The sequence below is a fragment of the Nannobrachium achirus genome (genome assembly GCF_963921795.1).
Source record: "Nannobrachium achirus genome assembly, chromosome: 6".
In the NCBI taxonomy this organism is placed as follows: domain Eukaryota; kingdom Metazoa; phylum Chordata; class Actinopteri; order Myctophiformes; family Myctophidae; genus Nannobrachium; species Nannobrachium achirus.
In genome coordinates, this window is record NC_137815.1 from 68974013 (window position 1) to 68994687 (window position 20675).

Genomic DNA, 20675 nt, shown 5'->3' on the forward strand with positions numbered 1-20675 from the left:
CTAGACATAATTTGGCCCTTGGGGAAAAACTAATTGGAGAACCCTGTTCTAAGGCATATAGAAGAATTCCGGACAAGTGCTTTCTTACCGTAATCTGGTGTTATTCCATGCATTAGTCAGTCGTAGAGGCGGGGAAGGAAAAGGTCCATTTCTAGTAGCCTCGCAACAGCCAGACTCTCCCAGGGGAGAGTCTGGGAGTCCTCCGTAGACAATGCATTACGCAATGACGTAGTTACTCACTTTGACTGACAGGTCCAGTCAGTAGTCATCAGCGCATCAAAACATCGTCGGGAGAACATCAAATACGTCTTTTCCAGACAGAAATTCCAAAGGTGCAAACTGTTGTTCGTTTTTAAGTTATGAGATGCCGTTGATTTCAGATAAAACTTCGCTTAATGCAGCTTTTATTTGCGTTTTGTGAACTCGCATCGGACATGGGGTCCGCCATGTTTGTTGTCAAAATGCGAGAGCTGTAGCAGCCGCTCGACCAATCAGGAGCGGTGTGAGGCGGGTTCGCTTGAAATGCAGCCTTTTGATTGGAAATTCGAAACACAATTCTAAATAATGAGTCTCTATGGGAGGGACACCAGACCGAGAAAGGAAGCACATTGGTGATGACGTAGCTCGGGATGGCTTGCGAGGCTACATTTCTAGTGCTTCTTAGCTCTTAGGAGGGGATCGTACACTACTCTGGGGACACATCTCATCTCTGCCATTATGAAGGAGGGATGCACAGAAGAAAAAGGATTTCACCCTTCGTCAAGTCCTGCCCGTTGTCCCGGGGGGATTGTCTTGGTGGGACAAAAGTCCTTTCTCTCCATCCACTACCATTGAAGACCAATCAGAAGGCTGACAAAGGGTGAATTGACGAGTGAATAAGCGATTTAGAGTAAAATCCCACCGCTCGCGGTCGAAGCTGCCGAAAACAACAGATTAATTTAATGACAAAGTTTGAGAACTTACTACCTAACTAGTAACTAAGCATATATGCACTTAAAGCACATTTCGCACTACAGCAAAAGTGTGTGTGTGTGTGTGTGTGTGTGTGTGTGTGTGTGTGTGTGTGTGTGTGTGTGTGTGTGTGTGTGTGTGTGTGTGCGTGCGTGCGTGCGTGCGTGCGTGCGTGCGTGCGTGCGTGCGTGCGTGCGTGCGTGCGTGCGCGTGCATATGTGTGACGGCAGGGAGAAGCAGAGCAGCTTAATGATATCCTATAGCTCACTGTTAGAGCCTCCATGAGAGCTTCTCTCTCTCTCTCTCTCTCTCTCTCTCTCTCTCTCTCAAATCTTCACTCTGTATTTCTGCCCTTCACTTGCAAACTGTTTCCTCTTCCTTTCATCCTCCTCGTCTTCTCTCCTCTCTCACAGGCACCCCCCCCCTCTCTCTCCCCCCCCCTCTCTCTCTCTCTCCCCCCTCTCTCTTTCACAAACACTCCCCTCTCATCTCTCTGCCTCCCCTTCTACTCTCTCTAAGCCTTTTCAAATTACAAGGGCAGCGGGGAGTGACCCAAAAATAGCTCCATCCTCTCCTCTCCTCTCCTCTCCTCTCCTCTCCTCTCCTCTCCTCTCCTCTCCTCTCCTCTCCCATTCTTCTCCGTATTATCCTCCCCTCACCCCTGTTCCTCTGCTCTCTATGCTAGTCTGCTCTCCTCTCCCAGCTTCAAACAGATTGTACAGATTGTATACCCAGCAGTCATTACACAGGCTCTCTCATGGGGGAGACGTTACAGTGCATGTTTTATGACCTTGTATCTCAGACAACAGACAACTTTATTAGCATTATTACGCATTACTACTTTTACCAGACAATTGTACAAGTCCCTCTGATCCGAGTCCAAGTCGAGTCACAAGTCATCTGGTCCAAGTCTCAAGCAAGTCTCAAGTTGTTCTGTTGTGGGCAAGTCAAGTCAAGTCGAGTCACAAGGTTGTCAAGTCAAGTCGAGTCGAGTCACAAGGTTGTCATGTCAAGTCGCGTCGAGTCGAGTCGCGTCGAGTCGAGTCACAAGGTTGTCAAGTCAAGTCAAGTCAAGTCACAAGGTTGTCAAGTTGAGTAAATGATACCTCTGTGACCATAACTATTAAGTACTATTAAGTATTAACATTCAGTAGGAAAAAAACAGTAGCCTAACACTAAGCCTACCCTCTGACCATAATACTCTATCATGGCAGAGGTTCTCAAACTTTTAAATTCCGAGGTCTCTCTCCCCTAGAACCAAATGGATTTGGTTGTACACTGTCAGTACAGACCTGTAAGGGTCAATTTAGACCCCTGGCTGGTATATCCTCTGAAAAAAAAAATAGACTACAAAACTGCTACAGGCCTATTGCTTTAAAAACAAAAACAAACAAGACACAATAATCTTAACGTGCATGCTTTGTTTTGTACTACTAGTACTGTATTTTAAAGTCATTTCTCATCAGGCACAAATTTAGCTTACTCCACAACACGTGCATCATTTGTTTTGCTGGCATGGGGTCCCATTCATGACCGCAAGTAACCCCAAGTTACACCAAATGTCGCTACCCGTCGTAAACTATAGAATGACTACGCAACCACCACAGGCTGGCAACACATTTCTGGTCGGTCACATTTGTCTGTGTAACATTACAGGCCATGCGAAAAGCTCCCAAGAATAACAGTGGAGTGGAAAACTTGTCGGAGGCTAAATGAAAAGGAATAAAGCTTTTGCGTGGGAGTTATTTAGTGAAGTTCTTAACCCTGCTGACGACTGGATGGGATGTATGTTATGAAAAGTGAGAAAGTGTTGGAAGACGGAGGCTTGCTACCATGATGGATAATTGGATAATTATTTATGCAGTCACAGATCAACGTTCGTGACAGTGGTGAGTGACATTGTTGTCTTATTAATGTTCAAAACACGATCGACTGACAGTATATCACCAACACACACATGCACACGCGCACACACACTTAGTTCTAATGTTATCTTCTTATGTTTGGTTTTACTTGTCTTCATGCGCAGTCTTCAAGTGGCGGATAAAGTTTGATGTGGTTCCCTCTTTGTCTTTGATTTTAGCGTTGCATATCTTGCATTGAGTGTTCCTCTGTTTACCATCGGAGTGGAAGTTTTTATATGCAAACTGCACGGAACTGTAGCAGCAGAACTGGCAGTGGCTGCATCAGGCTGGGGTGCAGCAGTAGCCATTCATGCTGTGTGTGTGTGTGTGTGTGTGTGTGTCTGGTGCTTGTGCTCTCGCTTACATGCCTGTCTCCAATCAATCAAATCAATCAATCAATAAAAGTGTGAACCTAGCGTGGCGTTCACGACTGCTTTGGTGAGTGGCGTAGCGGCAAGTCGTCCGAGTCAGCGTGTCTCAAGTCGAGTCGAGTCGGGAGTCATTGTCTTCCAAGTCAAGTCGAGTCTCAAGTTTTTGTCCTTATGTCCGATCAAGTCGCAAGTCGTCAAAAATATGACTCGGGTCCGAGTCAAGTCGAGTCATCATGACTCGAGTCCAATTGTCTGACTTTTACTATTAAAAATAGCAGATCTACAAGCTCGCAGTGTGAGCAAGATTTGTGTTAAAACGTTCGCTTTAGAAAAAATACATATATTCAAAGATTTGAACACATTTTCACGACTTTTCTAAATTGGCAGATATACAAGCTCACAGCGCGGCACTATACTGTATATCTGCTATTTTTCAATAGTTGAAATTTAACATTATTCCAGGTTTTAATGGGTTTAAGCCAAAAGAAAAAAAACAAAGCATGTCCCGTTTCCCCCCATTGACTCTCATGCACTGATACACTCTACAGCCTTTCATTGTCAACGCTCTGCTTCACACCATGCAGGCCACTGAAGCCTTTTCCACATGCCAGGGAGGGACGAGGTCAGCCAACACACTATGACAGTTGTGAAGATGAAAAAATGAACATAGAAAACAAAGTATAACAGCAATATAAGGATTTAACCCATTACGTAAGACCGGGAATTATTTTATACTTTAGCTGTTGAAAAACAGCAGATATACAAGCTCACAGCGCGGCACAGAGTGCTATTAATATATATATTTCAAGAAGAATATAATCTTTGGATATGTATATTTTTAAAGCAAACATTTGTAACTCAAATATTTGCTTCTGGGGGGTCCATACATATAATTTAGAAGACATTATAGAATCGGGTCAAAAATATTCATATTTTATGCTTTAACTATAAATTCAAAAATAGCAGATCTACAAGCTCACAGTGCGGCACTCGGTGCCGCGCCGTGAGCTTGTAGATCTGCTATTTATTTTTTTATTTTTTATTTATTGTGACAGAAGATCGCAGTTTACCATGAGAATCGTCACAGCTTGTCTCTGTGTAGACGTATACGGTCTATGGGCAAACCCATAGACCGTAAAACTATGTCATCATGATGTCATCATGCTCTGATGTCACTGTGATGTCAGGAAAACCACTCTACCAGAATCCCTTTGATGCCCATATATGGAGTTCCCTGATGTCATCAATATTAATGATGCCCTGTTAGAGAGAGGAGGGGGAACAAATCCCTTTTATGCCCATATATGGAGATATGGAGATCCCTGTGATGCCAGGGGGAACAAATCCCTTTTATGCCCATATATGGAGATATGGAGATCCCTGTGATGCCAGGGGGAACAAATCCCTTTTATGCCCATATATGGAGAACCCTGATGTCCACATTCCTGATGTCCACAACCCGTGGTGCGACCTCGCCCTTTCGGGCGAGGTTGCGTGTCGCCCTTAGGCGTCTTACTAGTAGTTAAAGCATAACATAAAGGTTAAAGTAATAACACGTTCTCAGTCTAAATGGGTTAAAAGGACACAGGCAACAGGAGAGAGTGATATTTAGTGCATCTTTGGGGACATGGGACACGAGAGGCGGTTTACCAGACCATAATAAGCCAGGTCAGACAATGTAATGGTTAAAGGTTCTTTTTCACACAAATAGCCCTGAGCTGCAGGCTGCTGTCAGCTGGCACTTTGTCTTATGTCTCTACTGTTGTAGAGTTACCCATAACACGCACGCACGCACGCACGCACGCACGCACGCACGCACGCACGCACGCACGCACGCACACACACACACACACACACACACACACACACACACACACACACACACACACACCACACACACACACACACACACACACACACACACACACACACAGTTCTTAAATTATCAGTAGCAGTTCCATGAATAGCCGTGAACGGCATCTGTCTACTTTCACACTGTACTGGCAGATGACGTGCATTGACAGGAATGTCAGTGACGCACTGGCAAATCCTCAGCCTTCATTTAACTCTGAGGGTCCTCTTCTCCAGGTAATTAAGTAATAACGCCTGCACCCTCTTATGCACAATCGCTGTTTTGCAACCCGCACTGAACCTTAGTTCTGCCTTAGTTTTGTACTTTTTTTGTTTTGTATGTGAACTTGGAGATCAGGTATTTTCTATTTTGCAAATATTTTTTTTTTGAGAAGCTCTTGCAGATATGAAACAGGAAGAAGTGGGTCATGAAGAACCAGATATGAAACAGGAAGAAGTGGGTCATGAAGAACCAGATATGAAACAGGAAGAAGTGGGTCATGAAGAACCAGATATGAAACAGGAAGAAGTGGGTCATGAAGAACCAGATATGAAACAGGAAGAAGTGGGTCATGAAGAACCGGTGTGCATTTTGGAGGCGTCTTTCCAAATAGCCACTGTGAGGAGGAAACAGAGAGGAGAAGAATGGTTTTCATGCAGCTGATGAAAAATGATGTTAATACAAGGCAATCAAGTGTTTTAGCTCTGTGGAAGGAGGGAAGATAACACTGCCTGAGGATGGTGGTACGTGCACATCTGTGGCACATGGTGCAAGACAAGCAGCAGTATCACTAATAGGCCAGGGGCCAATTCTGATACCTTCACAAATTGGTACCACCCATGAGTCATCACTTTTCACACTTTTGTGGGGGCTATTTTAGCCCAAGGAATGTTTTTCGTGCAAAAACAAAATGCTTGCAATGGATTCAGAATCATGAAAACCCCCTAATGTGACCCATCATATGCTACTTAAAGCAGATTAAATTTTGCTTTTTTCCCCCTGTAATGTAAAGTTAATGGGACACCGACTCTAGAGGCTGATAACATCAATTAAGCTGGGTCTCAGAGAGGGTATCATTACCAAAATGTAAACTAGAGACATGTAGGAAGACAAAAATGTAAAAAAAACGTACGGTCACCTCGGGTGGTACCAATTTGTGAAGATATCAGAATTGGCTCCTGGCTTATAAAGGAAATAGAGTCTGCACACTGGTAATGCTGAAAAAGCTCTGCTGTATTTGTATTGCGTCATCAACGTTTCGATCAATCAGATCAGATTATCAGGACATATACATGGGAATGGGTGTACACACTTATAGGTTGCCAATCCGTACACTGATAGGTTAAAGCCCAATAAGGCAAGTGAGGTCACAACAGTCAACTCATACATTTTCTGGCTTTACATAAAATAAAAGTAAACATATGCGTGCACATCTTAAAGGGAATGGCAGTCGATACCCTGATTGGTTTAATTAAACATTGGCACACGTCTATGTTAGACTAGGATGTAAACAAAGTGTCTGCCTGACAATGGCCAAAATTATTATTTTATCATTATTTTACGCTTTTTGTGGTCATTTTTGAATTGGAACACATATATGAAGCTTATTTTTTTATAAAATATTTTCGAAACATTATTTTTATTTTAGCATCCGTTTTTCAAGAAAAAGTTGACTATAGCTCCTTTAAATATCTGAAAACACAAATCGACATGAATCCAAAATACACAGATGATTGTGCTGTCAAACGATGAAACTATATGGAATCTATGATAAGGTTGTGGGGGTCCCTGCTTCATCTCTCTCTCAACTAAGGGGTCCTTGGCCTGAAAACGTTGAAGACCCCTGAGTTACATCACCCCACGAAGCCTTGAATTCATGGACATTCTTAGTTTTTCACACGTTCCTCAGACAATAATTTGATAACCGGGTCATCGGTCAATACCAGACTCAATAGGAGACTCTTTGAGTCTCCTCCGGTCATCACATTATTGGCTTGGGAATGCGACAGGGAAAAAAAGACAGACAGACAGACAGACAGACAGACAGACAGACAGACAGACAGACAGACAGACAGACAGACAGACAGACAGACAGAGAGAGAGAGAGAGAGATAGTCTCTTGTCCCTCATTAATTCTATGCCCCTCTAGTCTCATTCACATATTCTCTGTCTGTCTGTCTGTCTGTCTGTCTGTCTGTCTGTCTGTCTGTCTGTCTGTCTGTCTATCTGTCTGTCTGTCTGTCTGTCTGTCTGTCTGTCTGTCTGTGTCTGTCTGTCTGTCTGTCTGTCTGTCTGTCTGTCTGTCTGTCTGTCTGTCTGTCTCTCTCTCTCTCTCTCTCTCTCTCTCTCTCTCTCTCTCTCTCTCTCTCTCTCTCTCTCTCTCTCTCTCTCTCTCTCTCTCTCTCTCTCACTGAATCAGTTTTAAGTAGTGATAAATAATACACAATGAGGTTTCCTGATGTTGGAAAATACGGACATGAGTGGAGATGAAAGAACTCCATTACATACCGTTACCACTTAGGAAAAATAGAGACATCGTTTGTTTTTTACTTTCATATTTGAGGACAACAGCAACAAAAAGAAAAGAAAAAGAACAAACTATGTGTTTTCTTGCCAAATATTTTCTGGTCCAACAACAAACAAACAAACAAACAGCATTCACTCAGACATTATGTGAGAGATTATGTTGGGCTGCTGGGACCAGATCTGAAATACAGAGAGAGCTTCCAGTCATCTCTTATGTTACATATCTCTGCTGTCGGGCCGAAACCTCCTAACTCCAAAATGTTCATTTTCGGGAAAATTAGCTCAAGTGGAGTTAGGAGGTTTTGACCAAAGGGCTTTTTATTATTGGTTCAATATTATTTTAACCAACACACTGACGTAAAGGGTGTTCAATAGCACATATTTATGAAAAAAAAGAGAGGGCCAATCAGGTGGAGTTAGCTGGTTTGGCAGAAAATGTGGAGTTAGGAGGTTTTGTCCCAAGCACTTTTTACTACTTTCCATTGGTTCAATATTATTTTAACAACACTCAGCTGTAAAGGGTGTTCATTATCCCTGATTTATGCCAAAAAAACATCAAAAATGGAGTTAAGAGGTTTTGGCCAGACAGTGACGAAACAAAGGAGAAAAGGGGAAACATGTTGGCAGTGAAGTGAACTATAAGATGTTCCTCTTTAGAAAATAAGGACATTTTGAAACGAAATGGAGTTAAGAGGTTTTGGCCAGACAGTGACAATTACTGTATTTTGGAATGTAATTTATAACATATTTTGGTTCATTTCAAAATGTCCTTATCAGGGCTATTGAAGGGCTAATCTCCCGATTAGGGAGTCTTACTGGTAGTATTGACACTTTTACTCAAGTAAACATTTGTGTCCCAATCTCACTGAGAGCCAGTCATCTCGGAAAGCACAGCTTTAGACAGGGACTGAAAATACCCTTTTTTCTTTTTTTTTCACTAAAATGTGATAAAGCCACTAAAGCATTTCATAAATTTCAGGCTACATTTCACTTAAACGCCAGAGCTTAACTCTGCATGTAAATAAGACTTTTTTTAATTAATGTGAGAGATCGTCAGGTCATTTGCAGGTTAGACATTTATTTAGAACTTGAATATCTCAAAAGTACTATTTCAGCATGGCATCATTCTATAAGCCATATCTTCAAAACTGTTGGGTCAATCTCCACAACCAATATATCATTTTGTAGCTATGATCCCCAGCTTTCAAATTAAATGAAAAAATGTAAATGAATAAAAATCCAATGACTGGCTCCCAGCCAAATTGGGACACATTTGAGTACTTTTTCAACCACTGATTCCATCCAAGGCCCCAACTCTCAACTGTTCACTGGCATGGACACATGCACCATCATCATCATCCCCAGCTGAGTCTTTGATAGAGGAATTGACTCCAATATTGATGAGAATCGCCCGGGGCAGTGTTTTCTCAGAGTATACGGCGCAGTTAGACGGAAGATTTTCATAGATCATTTAGGATTTTCTAATTGCCTGAGGGGATATGGGGCGCCTGTTATCTTCTAGACAAGAGGATGTAGGGAAAACCCTTCACGTTTCTGACAGGATCAGCTTCAGAGGAGAGCGGTCGGTTTACCAGCAACAATCAGACGCCCACGCCAAGGGTTACTGTAGAGCAGGGGTCTTCAACGTTTTCAGGCCAAGGACCCCTTCGTTGAGAGAGAGAGATGAAGCAGGGACCCCCACAACCTGTTCAATTTGTTGTGTTTTCAGATATTTAACCACTTGAACCGTCAAAACTTGACCTTTCACTCTGTACTTAGTCTGCTCTTTTTCCCCTCTAAACCAAACCTCTTTGCCAAAAATAGCCGATCTACAAGCTTGTAGATCGGCTATTTTCAAATGGCGAAATGTGTATAGTGTTGAAGTGGATCACGTATGTTTGGTGCTGAGTGTTTTCTGTCTATTGTTACGGTGACATATAATCCATCACAGAAGGACACTGACTCACACACGGGTGTTGATACACATCCATACACATACCCACACACGTGCATAATGCATGTACGCGTACGGACACAACAAACGCACACGCACGCACGCACGCACGCACGCACACAGTCAGTGGAAGGCAGATGAGTCCATTGTTCAGCACCTGTTGCCATTCCACTCAGACACACATGCTGCCAGTCACAGTGATTGATAGGCAGATCAATCAGGTAATGTCTAAGTTTTTTCAACAAAAAAATAATAACACCTAGAATGATTTAATTCTATGATGTAATAATTATGGGTGTTTTTGGAACGGCACATCTGACCCAGCAGGTGGCATCCTCCAGCTAAAAACCCAAATAAAAAGAGAATACATAATTGCTCATAACAACCATACCGGGGGGTCTAATGAAGTACTGTCAACCTCCTAGACACACAAAAAACAGAAAAAGTACAAAACTATTGCACCACCTTTAATTACCCCTACATTATGTTCTAATCATTTACAGTAACACGGATCTTCTCAGGGTGCGCAACCTCTTTCATACTGTATCCAGTTTGCAACAGAGACAAATAGCAATTGCTAGATATCTAGAAACGCTCTGTCTAATGAAAACGTATTATTTCTAATTACAAACACATTATTTCTTATTATGGCTTTATTCTGTCTTATTCTGTACTGTAAATTAGGGTGGGACCCAAAGTTATTTGTACTTTTTACTCAAAAGGTGCTTGGAAGTGCTTTTATTATCGTCCATTCTTCTTGTTCACCGTTGGCCTCTCGTCTACTCTCTCTCTCTCTCTCTCTCTCTCTCTCCATCTCTCTCTCCATCTCTCTCTCTCTCTCTCTCTTTCTCTCTCTCTCGCGCCCGTCTCTGTGTTTCTATGTCTGTCTTGCTCTATTGCTCCTTGTCTCTATTTATATCTCTCTCTGTACATGCCCACATACCTGTGTTTTTGATTTGTTTGATGTATTTATTAGAAGTTTGCATAGGAAACGGTACAGTTTCATGACAGTACAGTTCACTGGTAGTGGTACAAGGTCAACTAAAAGGATACACTCAGGAAAGCACATGGCTTATTTACATTGAGATCATTTTTTTTAAACTCATATAACATTGAATGACAGACAGATAAAAAAAATGTATTTTTAGAAAGGCATGGGGGAGGTTTACTGTTGCCTGTTTCGAGTAGCAGCCGCCTGTAAGTGGCTTTTCAGAGCAGTTTTAAAGGAAGTTAGGGATTTACACTCCTTTAAGGCCTTCGGTTTGAGCCGAATCTGGGTTGAACATGATCTGTGGAGCTGCCTCTGGCGTTGTAGTTGTGGACGTCCTTGACGTTTTGGAAGTATTTAGTCAGGTACATGGGTATCTTAGTGGTGTAGTGTATCTTGTAGACCAGGCCCATTGCAAGATGCTTTACTCTGTCATGATGGTGTGTGTATGGTTTACAGGCACGTGCACACATAGACATCAAAAGGGGGCTTGAGCCCCTGCCCTTTTATCCGTCTCTAAAAAGTGCCCGCTCCAGACCATGAATTCAGTTTTTATGGTGAAAGAAATTAAAACGCCTCCTTTCCATGCCATATCTGAAGGCAGCATTCAAGAGAATTGCCTTGTCCAAACTCTCCTGAACTTGAATGCAGCATCTTATGTTGAAAGAATTGCCCTCTCTGTGTAGAAACCCATGCCGTTACGCCACATCTCCAGTAGTGATTATGCTTAGTTCAGTTTGGTATCAAGCACCGAAAATAGCAGACCTCCGAGCTCACAACGCGTCGTGCTGCGACGCGTTAGCTCGGAGGTCTTCTATTTTCGATATTTCCACCAAAAGGCCCTTTTAGAAATTCAGCCCCTGCCTCTCTAACATTCTCTGCACGTCCCTGATGGTTTATGACTTTCCTTTCTCTCTCTCCTCCTGCTTGTTTGTCTCAATCTCCTCATAGCTGATTGGATCCATCATCGGACGCCAGGGCACCAAGATAAATGAGATCCGGCAGGTGTCGGGTGCCCAGATAAAGATTGGCAGCCAGATAGACAGCACCAGCGACCGCCATGTTACCATCACCGGCACGCCCATTGCCATCAACCTGGCTCAGTACCTGATGACTTCATGGTAAGCATCAACATACGTTAGAAGGGTTCTCAATTCCCTTTGGTTACATGATAATACATATCTTAACTATGGACCAATACAGTACAAGTTTTCTAAATTATCCATATTGACAGCATCATTGACATACAGTACAGTATAATATAGCCTTAAAACTGATGCCATCAAAGCTTAAAGTGCGGGTGCCATGATCCCCCCCCCCCCCCCTCTAAAACATGATTATCAGGTATTATGATTATACTAGGAGGAAGATTTTTTCCAAAAAAGTGTACAGAAAAAGTTAAAATTATGTTTTTATGTGGCCACACCCACCAGTTCATTGGTATGCGTGGTTGTACCCACGTATGTTGGGTGAATGGTAATTAGGGGAGGGGTTGATTCTGTGATGTAATAAGTATCTGTGTTTTTGGACCGGCACGTTTGACCCCACAAGGTGGCAGCCTACAGCTAAAACCCAAATAGAAAGACAATACATAATTGCTCATAACAACCACACCAGGGGGTCTAATGAAGTACTGTCAACCTCCTAGACACATGAAAACCAGAAAAAGTACAAAACTATGGCACCGCCTCTTTAATACAAATGTGCACACATACGTACATGTGCACAATAGTATACAGTAATACTTGTGACCATTCTTTCACCATGTGGCTTAAAATGTTATGAATAGTGTCCAAAATGTTTGATGTATATTACGGGTCCATTTATTAGAATCTCAGTATTACATTGACGGTGGATTTCCCTCTGTTGGAGGAGAGAGCCTCATTTCACCACCACTCAAGCAGAATTGAGCGGCCAATTTCTGGGTTCAAAAGTCCCGTTCAAGCACATTACTGACATCCACCTGTATGCTGTTGGCATATTGTAGTACAAATGCAACCGCTTTCCAGATGGCCACTTCTACCTCCTGCCAGCTGGAACGAGTAAAATTCAGATTTATACTTAACTGCGCGACAGTGCTCCGGACCGAAAGTAGCTGCATAGTACAATGCTTTGCATATAAATTAGATATTACACATCAAAGAATAAAGCTATGGTGACATAACACTTTTGATGCTACCTAGATATTAACCCATTTGTTGTGTATTATTATTTTATGCTTTAACTATTGAAAAATAGCAGATCTACAAGCTCACAGCGCGGCACTGAGTGTCGCGCTGCAAGCTTGTAGATCTGCTATTTTTGAAAAATCGTGAACATTCGAATTTTGACCTGATTTTGACCCGATTCTTCTAAGTGTCTTCTAAATCTAAAAGGTTTTTTGAAAAACACATGTTTCTACATGAGTGGTTCTCAAACTCTTTCATGTCAAGGACCCCTAGAATTATGTGTATTTGGCCGCCGACCCCCGTCTCAAAATATTTTGTATCAGGGACCCCCCAGAAGCAAATATTTTAGTTACAACTGTTCACTTTAAAAATTAGATATTCAAAGATTTGCACACTTTTTCATGATTTTTCAAAAATAGCAGATCTACAAGCTCGCAGTGCCACGCTGTGAGCTTGTATATCTGCTATTTTTCAATAGTTAAAGGAGTAGTTCACCCTCAAAATGACTTTTTTTTTCCTATTGATTACTCAGGCCATGGAGACTTGAGTTCAATAATATTTATTTGTATTTGTCACATTCCGGAATCAATGGGGTTACATTTATTGTTATCACATTTTTGTCTTAGGAATGTGACAAATACAAATAAATATTATTGAACTCAAGTCTCTATGGCCTGAGTAATCAATAAAAAAAAGTCATTTTGAGGGTGAACTACTCCTTTAAAGCATTCAATAATTCTAGGCCTAAATGGCTTAAAGTAGGTAATGTACTTGGGCTGCAAAATATGTTATTTCTGCTGAAAGGGAAATAAAGAACCTTGTGCAATGAAGGAAGTTGAAGCCAGGAAGTTCTGTTTTAACAAGCCGTGACCATTTTATTTTCACAGATCTAAATAGACATACAGCTTTGCATCAATTAGGTTGGATCACTACCCATTAAATCAATAGATAGATCCAGATAAATTAATCGTTACTATACTTATTAAGCCTGGTGGCCCCATCTGAATCCTGAACTTTTGCACCATGCATAACGTCATTGGTGATGTTGTGGTAATGTTGTTAAGTTGTGAGAGTTCCATACATAGGGATGCATAAATGAGTTACTCTGCCATTTGAATCAGATTTCTATCTCTCACTGCCCGCCTCTCATTACCGCACTGTGAAAAATCACGGGTCGCACTTTGAAAGGTCAGTGCAAAGCGAGGTCGAAGTTCACATGTGTTGACCTGTTAGCTACGTGCTCAGATGCCTGCTTTGAGTGCTGTACATCAAAGCCGGTTCCAGTGGATCCCCAGGCTAAATGAGTTACTGTAATATACTGTATAGTTTAACCACTCTGTCCCATCCGCTATTTAATGATCTACAATCTGCAAGCTCGCTACACGATGCCATGCATTGCGTTGTCAGCTTGTAGATCCGCTAGTTTTAATAAATATTGAAAAAAGAATGAATGTTTTTGAAAGATTTTAACAACGCACATCTTGTTGTGAGTCCCTGGCACAAAGTATTTTCAAATGGGGGTCCGTGGCCAAATACATATTCATTGGGGGATGAAATTGATATTTTACCCACCAGCCGGTGTAGCCAAGAACACACATAACGTAGAATAGGTTGGGTAAATCTCAACTTCGCACACATGCGCAGTCGCACGCACACACACACGCATACGCACTCACGCACGCACGCACGCACGCACGCACGCACGCACGCACGCACGCACGCACGCACGCACGCACACACACACACACACACACACACACACACACACACCCTCAGAGTCTGAAAGGAAATGAATGATCCAGTAGGTCAGCTTATTCATAGTGAAATGTCAGAGCAGAGAAGGTGAGACAGCGTGGCTGACATATTATCCATGACAAATACCTCTCCCTCCATTACTGTTTTAATCAGCCCACAGACAGGGCAGACAGCACTACAGAACCCGTTCCATTATTGTGTCCCATCCTGTTCTTGAGATGTCAAACTTCTCCAGTTGCCAAATTTGTCTGAATTCATATTAGAAAAGGCAATTTCAATAAAAAAAGAAGGGCTCAAAGCAGCGCTGGTATCTCAAGGGTTTTATTCCCCTGGCTGTTAACCTGGGCGTTAGATTACAAAAAGCACACAATGCAACACTTTAGAATACTTTATTAATCAAAGAATCCTTTGCTTATTGAATATATGTTATGTTAGAGTTTAAAAAGTGTACAATGTCATTGCTTGCCTGGATATTCAGGCAGTGGCGGCTCCAGAAAATTGTGACTGGGGGGGCTATGGGGAGCTGGCTTTTTTAGAGCAGGGGCTAATTCATTTAGGCAACAAACAATAATGAATAGTACTAATATGACAAATGTGATTCCCTCGCTCCCAGGTTATGGATAACTGAACAGACCAGATAATTTGTGGTTTCCGTCTCAAAAATCTGAGGACTCTAGGTTAGGAAAGGGTTTTTGTGAGGCTGAAGATGCTTTCCAGCATAAAAAGTATGATTTTATAGCATGGATTACATAAGTCAGTCAATTGTCTTTCACATATTCATATATATTTTATCTATATACCTTAAGGGGGGGGGGGGGGAGTGCTAAGCCTTCATCAGGGGGGGCTAAATCCCCCTCTAGCCCCCCCTGGAGCCGCCCCTGTATCCAGGTGATGATAGTCAGCAGTCTTGATTTGCAAATGAATTCTGCCACCATGAGGCGGATTCTTGCAAAACACATTTTTGGACACTGCTCCTACAGATTTTGGCCTAAAATCACTCAAAAGCGGTACACAGTATCTCTAAAGTCATGTCATCAACATTTCCCATATTCCCTCCTGATTGGCTAAGATTGCCTTCTAAAGTTTGTGTATGCAACGTAACGGCCGCTTATCTCCCGATTAGGGAGTCTCACGTTCAGTTTGAGTATACAGTATGACTTTGGTAGTGTAGATGGTTGCCTGTGTCCCAGTATTTTACAGTTATTCATGAACTTGTGGGGCATGTGTTCATTTTTTTTTTTTTAAAGCGTCATATTATATAAATGGAAATATCACTTCAGCTTGTCTTTGAAGCTGTGTTGCAAGTGAGGCTGTGTAAGTTGAGTGCATAAAAAAAAACGCTTTAGTGAAGTAATGAAATGAAAGCACTTCAAAGTGGATGGCCCTCTCGCTTATTAAGGATGGGGAAGTTGAACTAATTAGCAGCATAAGCTACAGTACCACTGTCAACCAGACCCTGCTCAACTGGAACAGCATGAACCAAAATGCTTAGACTTCATTGACACACCCACACACGCATGCACACACACAGGCTTGCACACACACGTGTGTATGTGTGTGTCTGTGTGTGTATGCGTATGTGCTTACTGTATGTACAAGTGTGTTTGTGTGAATACGTTCCTCTGCACATGCATATGGCTATGTATTTGTACTCCTTTGTGTGTGCGTGCGTGCGTGCGTGCGTGCGTGCGTGCGTGTGTGCGTGTGCGTGTGCGTGTGTGGCCTTCCCCTGCCATGACCTGTGAGTACCAAAAGTGTGTGTGTGTGTGTGTGTGTGTGTGTGTGTGTGTGTGTGTGTGTGTGTGTGCGTGCGCGCGTGCATGTGTGTGCACGTGTTAATGCATGTCTATGACCCTGACACCTGTGTGTGCGTTACAAACACAGCTGTGCTGGTAGTCATTACCCACAATGCAAGGCTTGACAAAACCATCACTGTCAAACGGCTTCATCTTGTATTCAAATTGGCATGTGGCTAGACGGTGGCTTAGGACATTGTTTCTCAAAGTGAGGTCCGAGGACCCCCAGGGGTCCTTGAGGGCTGTGGCGTCAGTTCAGAAAAGGCTAAGGTATGGCAACATGACTGGTGTCACACCAGTCATGTTGCCATACCTTAGCAACAGGCATGATACATTTATTTTAAGAAGTACATTCTATTTTTCCCCCGTTTCTATGGTTTCTTGACTTGGGCTGGATATGGCAGCCTGGAATGGTTGTTCAAGTGCAGCTAAACTTGGCATGTTAGTAAACGTGCCACAATTAACATTAATGAATTGCACCTATGCAGCTGACCTGCAGAACCTGCAGAACCTGGGAATATACCATTTTGTCAAGATGGGAGAATACAAGTGTGGAGAATATAATTGTAATACCTTGTTTAAATTGTAACATTTTGCATTCTTGGTTATTTTACTGTAATTTAACAACATAATAACCAGAACAGATAGACAAAGAGACATTCGTGGATTTATATTTAAAAGTAACTTTTATTTTCCCCCCTGGACCCAGGGTATGGCAGCTGCATACCCCTGCCATACCCAATTGACGCCCCTGCTTGAGGGAGTTCCAGGGGGTCCCCAGCTAGTTAGGAACCATATGGACTCTTATGTGTAGGCCTATGTAACTCAGAGAGTAGAACCTAGTTAGGAACCATATGGACTCTTATGTGTATGTAACTCAGAGAGTAGAAAAATAGAAAGTAGAAAATCGGAATTGCGAAAAAATGGTGGGGTAGAGCTATCATAATGATTTTATGGGTCGGATTTGACCAGCTAAAACATTTTAATAGTGACCGAAGGTCGCAGTTTACCATGAGAAACGTCACAGCATGTCTGTGTCCGTGTAGACGTGTGTGTACACATTTTTACAGTCTATGGGTTGGTTCCCTTGACACATCACTGTGACATCACAGGTGATATCACACGTGACATTACCTAAGTAAAAGTCCATATATGCGTATTCCCCAGAATCCCTTTTATGATCCCTAATGTCATCGATATATATCACTGGCCAAGACATGGCCCATATCTGTGTGGATGGTTCAGATAGGGATCTCCGTGTAAGGGCATAAAATATATTGTATGTTGTGATGTCATGGGACCCACTCTTTACAGAATCCCTTTTATGCCCATACATGGAGATTCCTGATGTCATCAATATTAAGCCCATGCATATCTAACAGGACTTCATATGGGAATGCCCATATATGGAGGAAGACAGTCCCTATCTGTGCGGCTGGTTCAGACAGGGATCTCCATGTATGGGCAAACTGGGCATAAAAGATACAGTACATGGATCTCCATATATGTGTAACTGGTCCGATATACATCACTTGCCAGATGGCCAAGAATTGGCGTGACCTTGCCGCATGTCGCCCTGAGGCATCTTACTAGTACTAATGTTCCTTGTCGATTGTATTGTAATGTACTGTAAGTTCTGCCTTCTAATCTTAGGAATTCAATTGTAGTTCATATCATTCTAGTGCAGCCATTCCCAACCTGTGGGCCAGGCCCACTGGAGGGCCGTGAGGATATTGCAAGTGGGCCCCCTAATAATTGGGAAAACTAAATTTCAACGATAATAAAAAAAAAATCGGCTGTTTTCTTTTAAACCTAGAAAATAAACAACATTATTCAGTGGATTGACAGGTCCTCTCGCACTCCAGCCACTCCCCAAACATAGGTCGGAGCAATCAGAAACGGCGCATGATTTGAAGCCTAGCGTTTTCCGTATTCCGGGCATGGCACATTTGGCAAAAGAACTGGCCAAAATAGGTGCTGCAATGCGTTGTATACTTTATATAGAGAATATATACAGTGTAATCCCATCTGAACCCGGGGTGCAGTTTTCCCGATTTAAAATGAAGCAACACGGAACTAAAAGTTCCTATGATTGGCCGCTAGTTGCACTTTTCTGGCACCAGAAGCAACATGTTCTCCATAGGATTCCATTCATTTCCCCCGAACTTTTACATATAATTTTCTTACATTAATAAACATTCTCATAAATATGTTATGGTTCTTGTCGCTAGTTTAAAGCCTTGTTTCAATCACCATGATATGCATTTTGTGAAAATATGGTCCAATGTATGTTATATTTGATGTTATAGCTTATAGCAGGGTATGCTGTAGGAGGGGCTTGTGATCATAGGCTTGTGATGGTTCTTCTTCGTGTGCTTTATTTTCGGCAAGCTCAAGACAATGTCCCATGTATCCCTGCTTTTGCACGTGACCGATGGCAGCCAATAGCATTCGAGATGGTACCATTTCTACCAATGAACATTGATTTCTACAATGATGGCAGCACCCATACAACGGCCAAAAAGCTTCATTTGCGCAGCATAGAAACCAATGGCTTTCCACTGTCCATATTTTTAAGTGTGCCTGCCATGCAATTGCATGGCAAAACACTAATCCGCCATACTTAATTAGTTAGGGGTATAATGTTGGCACAAATTTCGGCACGTAATAACTACCGCACGATTTACGCCACTCCCGCAATATATACATCAAAACGTGTGGCTCGGCCGGGAATGGGGTGCTATCATTTTTCTTTCCGATCCACGTTACCATGGCGATGTAATTAGCAAAAAACGATGCCCAAAAACCCCATTGACTTTGAATGGGGGACTCTTTAAAACGCTCACACGAATTTGGACTTTTTCCGGCCAATAGGGACGAGCTGTAATTGATTAAGCCCCGCCCCCTCTGTAATCCTATTGGCTGGGCTTTAAACAGCCATAACTCCAGTTCACAGCATGGTACTGTCTTGAAACTTGGTGTCTGGACTTAAACGGCCAATAAGGACCTATTACTTAAGCCACACCCCCTCTTAAGCCCTGCCCCTATCTTCCTATTGGCTGAGCTTTAAACAGCTATAACTCCAGTTTGCAGCCTGGTACCGTCTCGAAACTTGGCGTGAGTACTTACATGGCCAATAGGGACAAGCTGTAATGATAAGCCCCGCCCCTCTGTCTTCCTATTGGCTGAGCTTTAAACCGCTATAACTCCAGTTTGCAGCATGGTACACTCTCGAAACTTGGTGTCTGAACTTAAACAGCCAATAGGGACTTATTACTCAAGCCCCGCCCCTCTTAAGCTCCACCCCTTTCTTCCTATTGGCTGAGCTTTAAGCAGCTATAACTCCAGTTTGCAGCATGGTACTGTCTCTAAACTTGACGTGTGTACTTAGATGGCCAATAGGGACGAGCTGTAATTGCTAAGCCCCTTCTTCTGCTAATGCTAAAAACGCTAATGCTAACATTAAAATGCTAATGCTAATGTTAAAAAATGTTAATGCTAACGCTACAAATGCTAATATTAAAAATGCTAATGCATACACTTAGCGATCTGCAGGCACACTTAATTTTTTTTTTAGGAATTTTCTTTTCTAGTTTTACAGTCTATGATCTGAACTCTACAGTATATACTCCTATGTTCAACAGCAAGATTTTGGTGCTGTGACTTAAAAATGTATTTTCTCCTGGAAGTTCTGTGTTTTGATTTGAACTATTAAAGTCTCATCTCAAGACGGAACTTCATCTCCTAACGTGTTTTGTCACGGTCTTTTGTTCCTTCCTCCCTGAAGCCCCCTCCCGAGCCATCATCCCAACTTATACAGCACATCCCCCATGTGTACAGCAGAATCCCCAAACCCCCTCATCTCTGTACAGCAGACCCCCCGACAATAATCTGTTGCAACCTCCAGCAAAACACACCTCTCTTATGATTTGGTTTGATTTTGTTTTTGAACTCCCGCTCTATAATTTATGTTTCTATTATTATTATTATTATCATTTGTATTATCTTACTCTCCAAATACCCACCTTTTTTATTTGTTCACTTTTTGGGTTATGCAGTTTTTTAGTCCACGTCTTGATTTCTTTCTTTAACATGTCTTTTATTTAACCTTCTAACCCTTCTCCATCCGAACCTCCCCCCCCCTTACCCCTCTCCCTCCACCTCCTCCCCCTTCCCTGTCCACCTCCGTCCCTCCGTCCCTCCCTCCCTCCTCCCCTCCCCCTCCGCCCTCCCTCCCCCCGCTCCGTCCTCCAGTCTAGAGACGGCCAAATCCACCGCCCAGTCCACGTCCATGCTGTCTCCCGTTGACCTGACCATGAGCTTCTCCTCCCAGCCCGTCCCCGCTGTTTCCTCCACCTCCTCCTCCTCCTCCTCCTCCTCCTCCTGCTGCTCCTCCTCCACCTCCTCCTC

The 20675-nt window shown here is 42.6% G+C and overlaps 1 protein-coding gene across 1 annotated transcript in view; it reads left to right on the forward strand.

Moving 5' to 3' along the window:
* LOC308287260 (poly(rC)-binding protein 2-like) overlaps window positions 1–20675 on the forward strand; it is a gene marked incomplete at both ends in the record, with an annotated part of 102742 nt that overhangs the window by 81640 nt on the left and 427 nt on the right. Inside the window, 2 exons of the mRNA XM_080728376.1 lie at window positions 11498–11667; window positions 20520–20640. Of these exons, the coding sequence (XP_080584502.1) occupies window positions 11498–11667; window positions 20520–20640 (291 nt within the window). The remainder of the gene's footprint in view (window positions 1–11497; window positions 11668–20519; window positions 20641–20675) is intronic.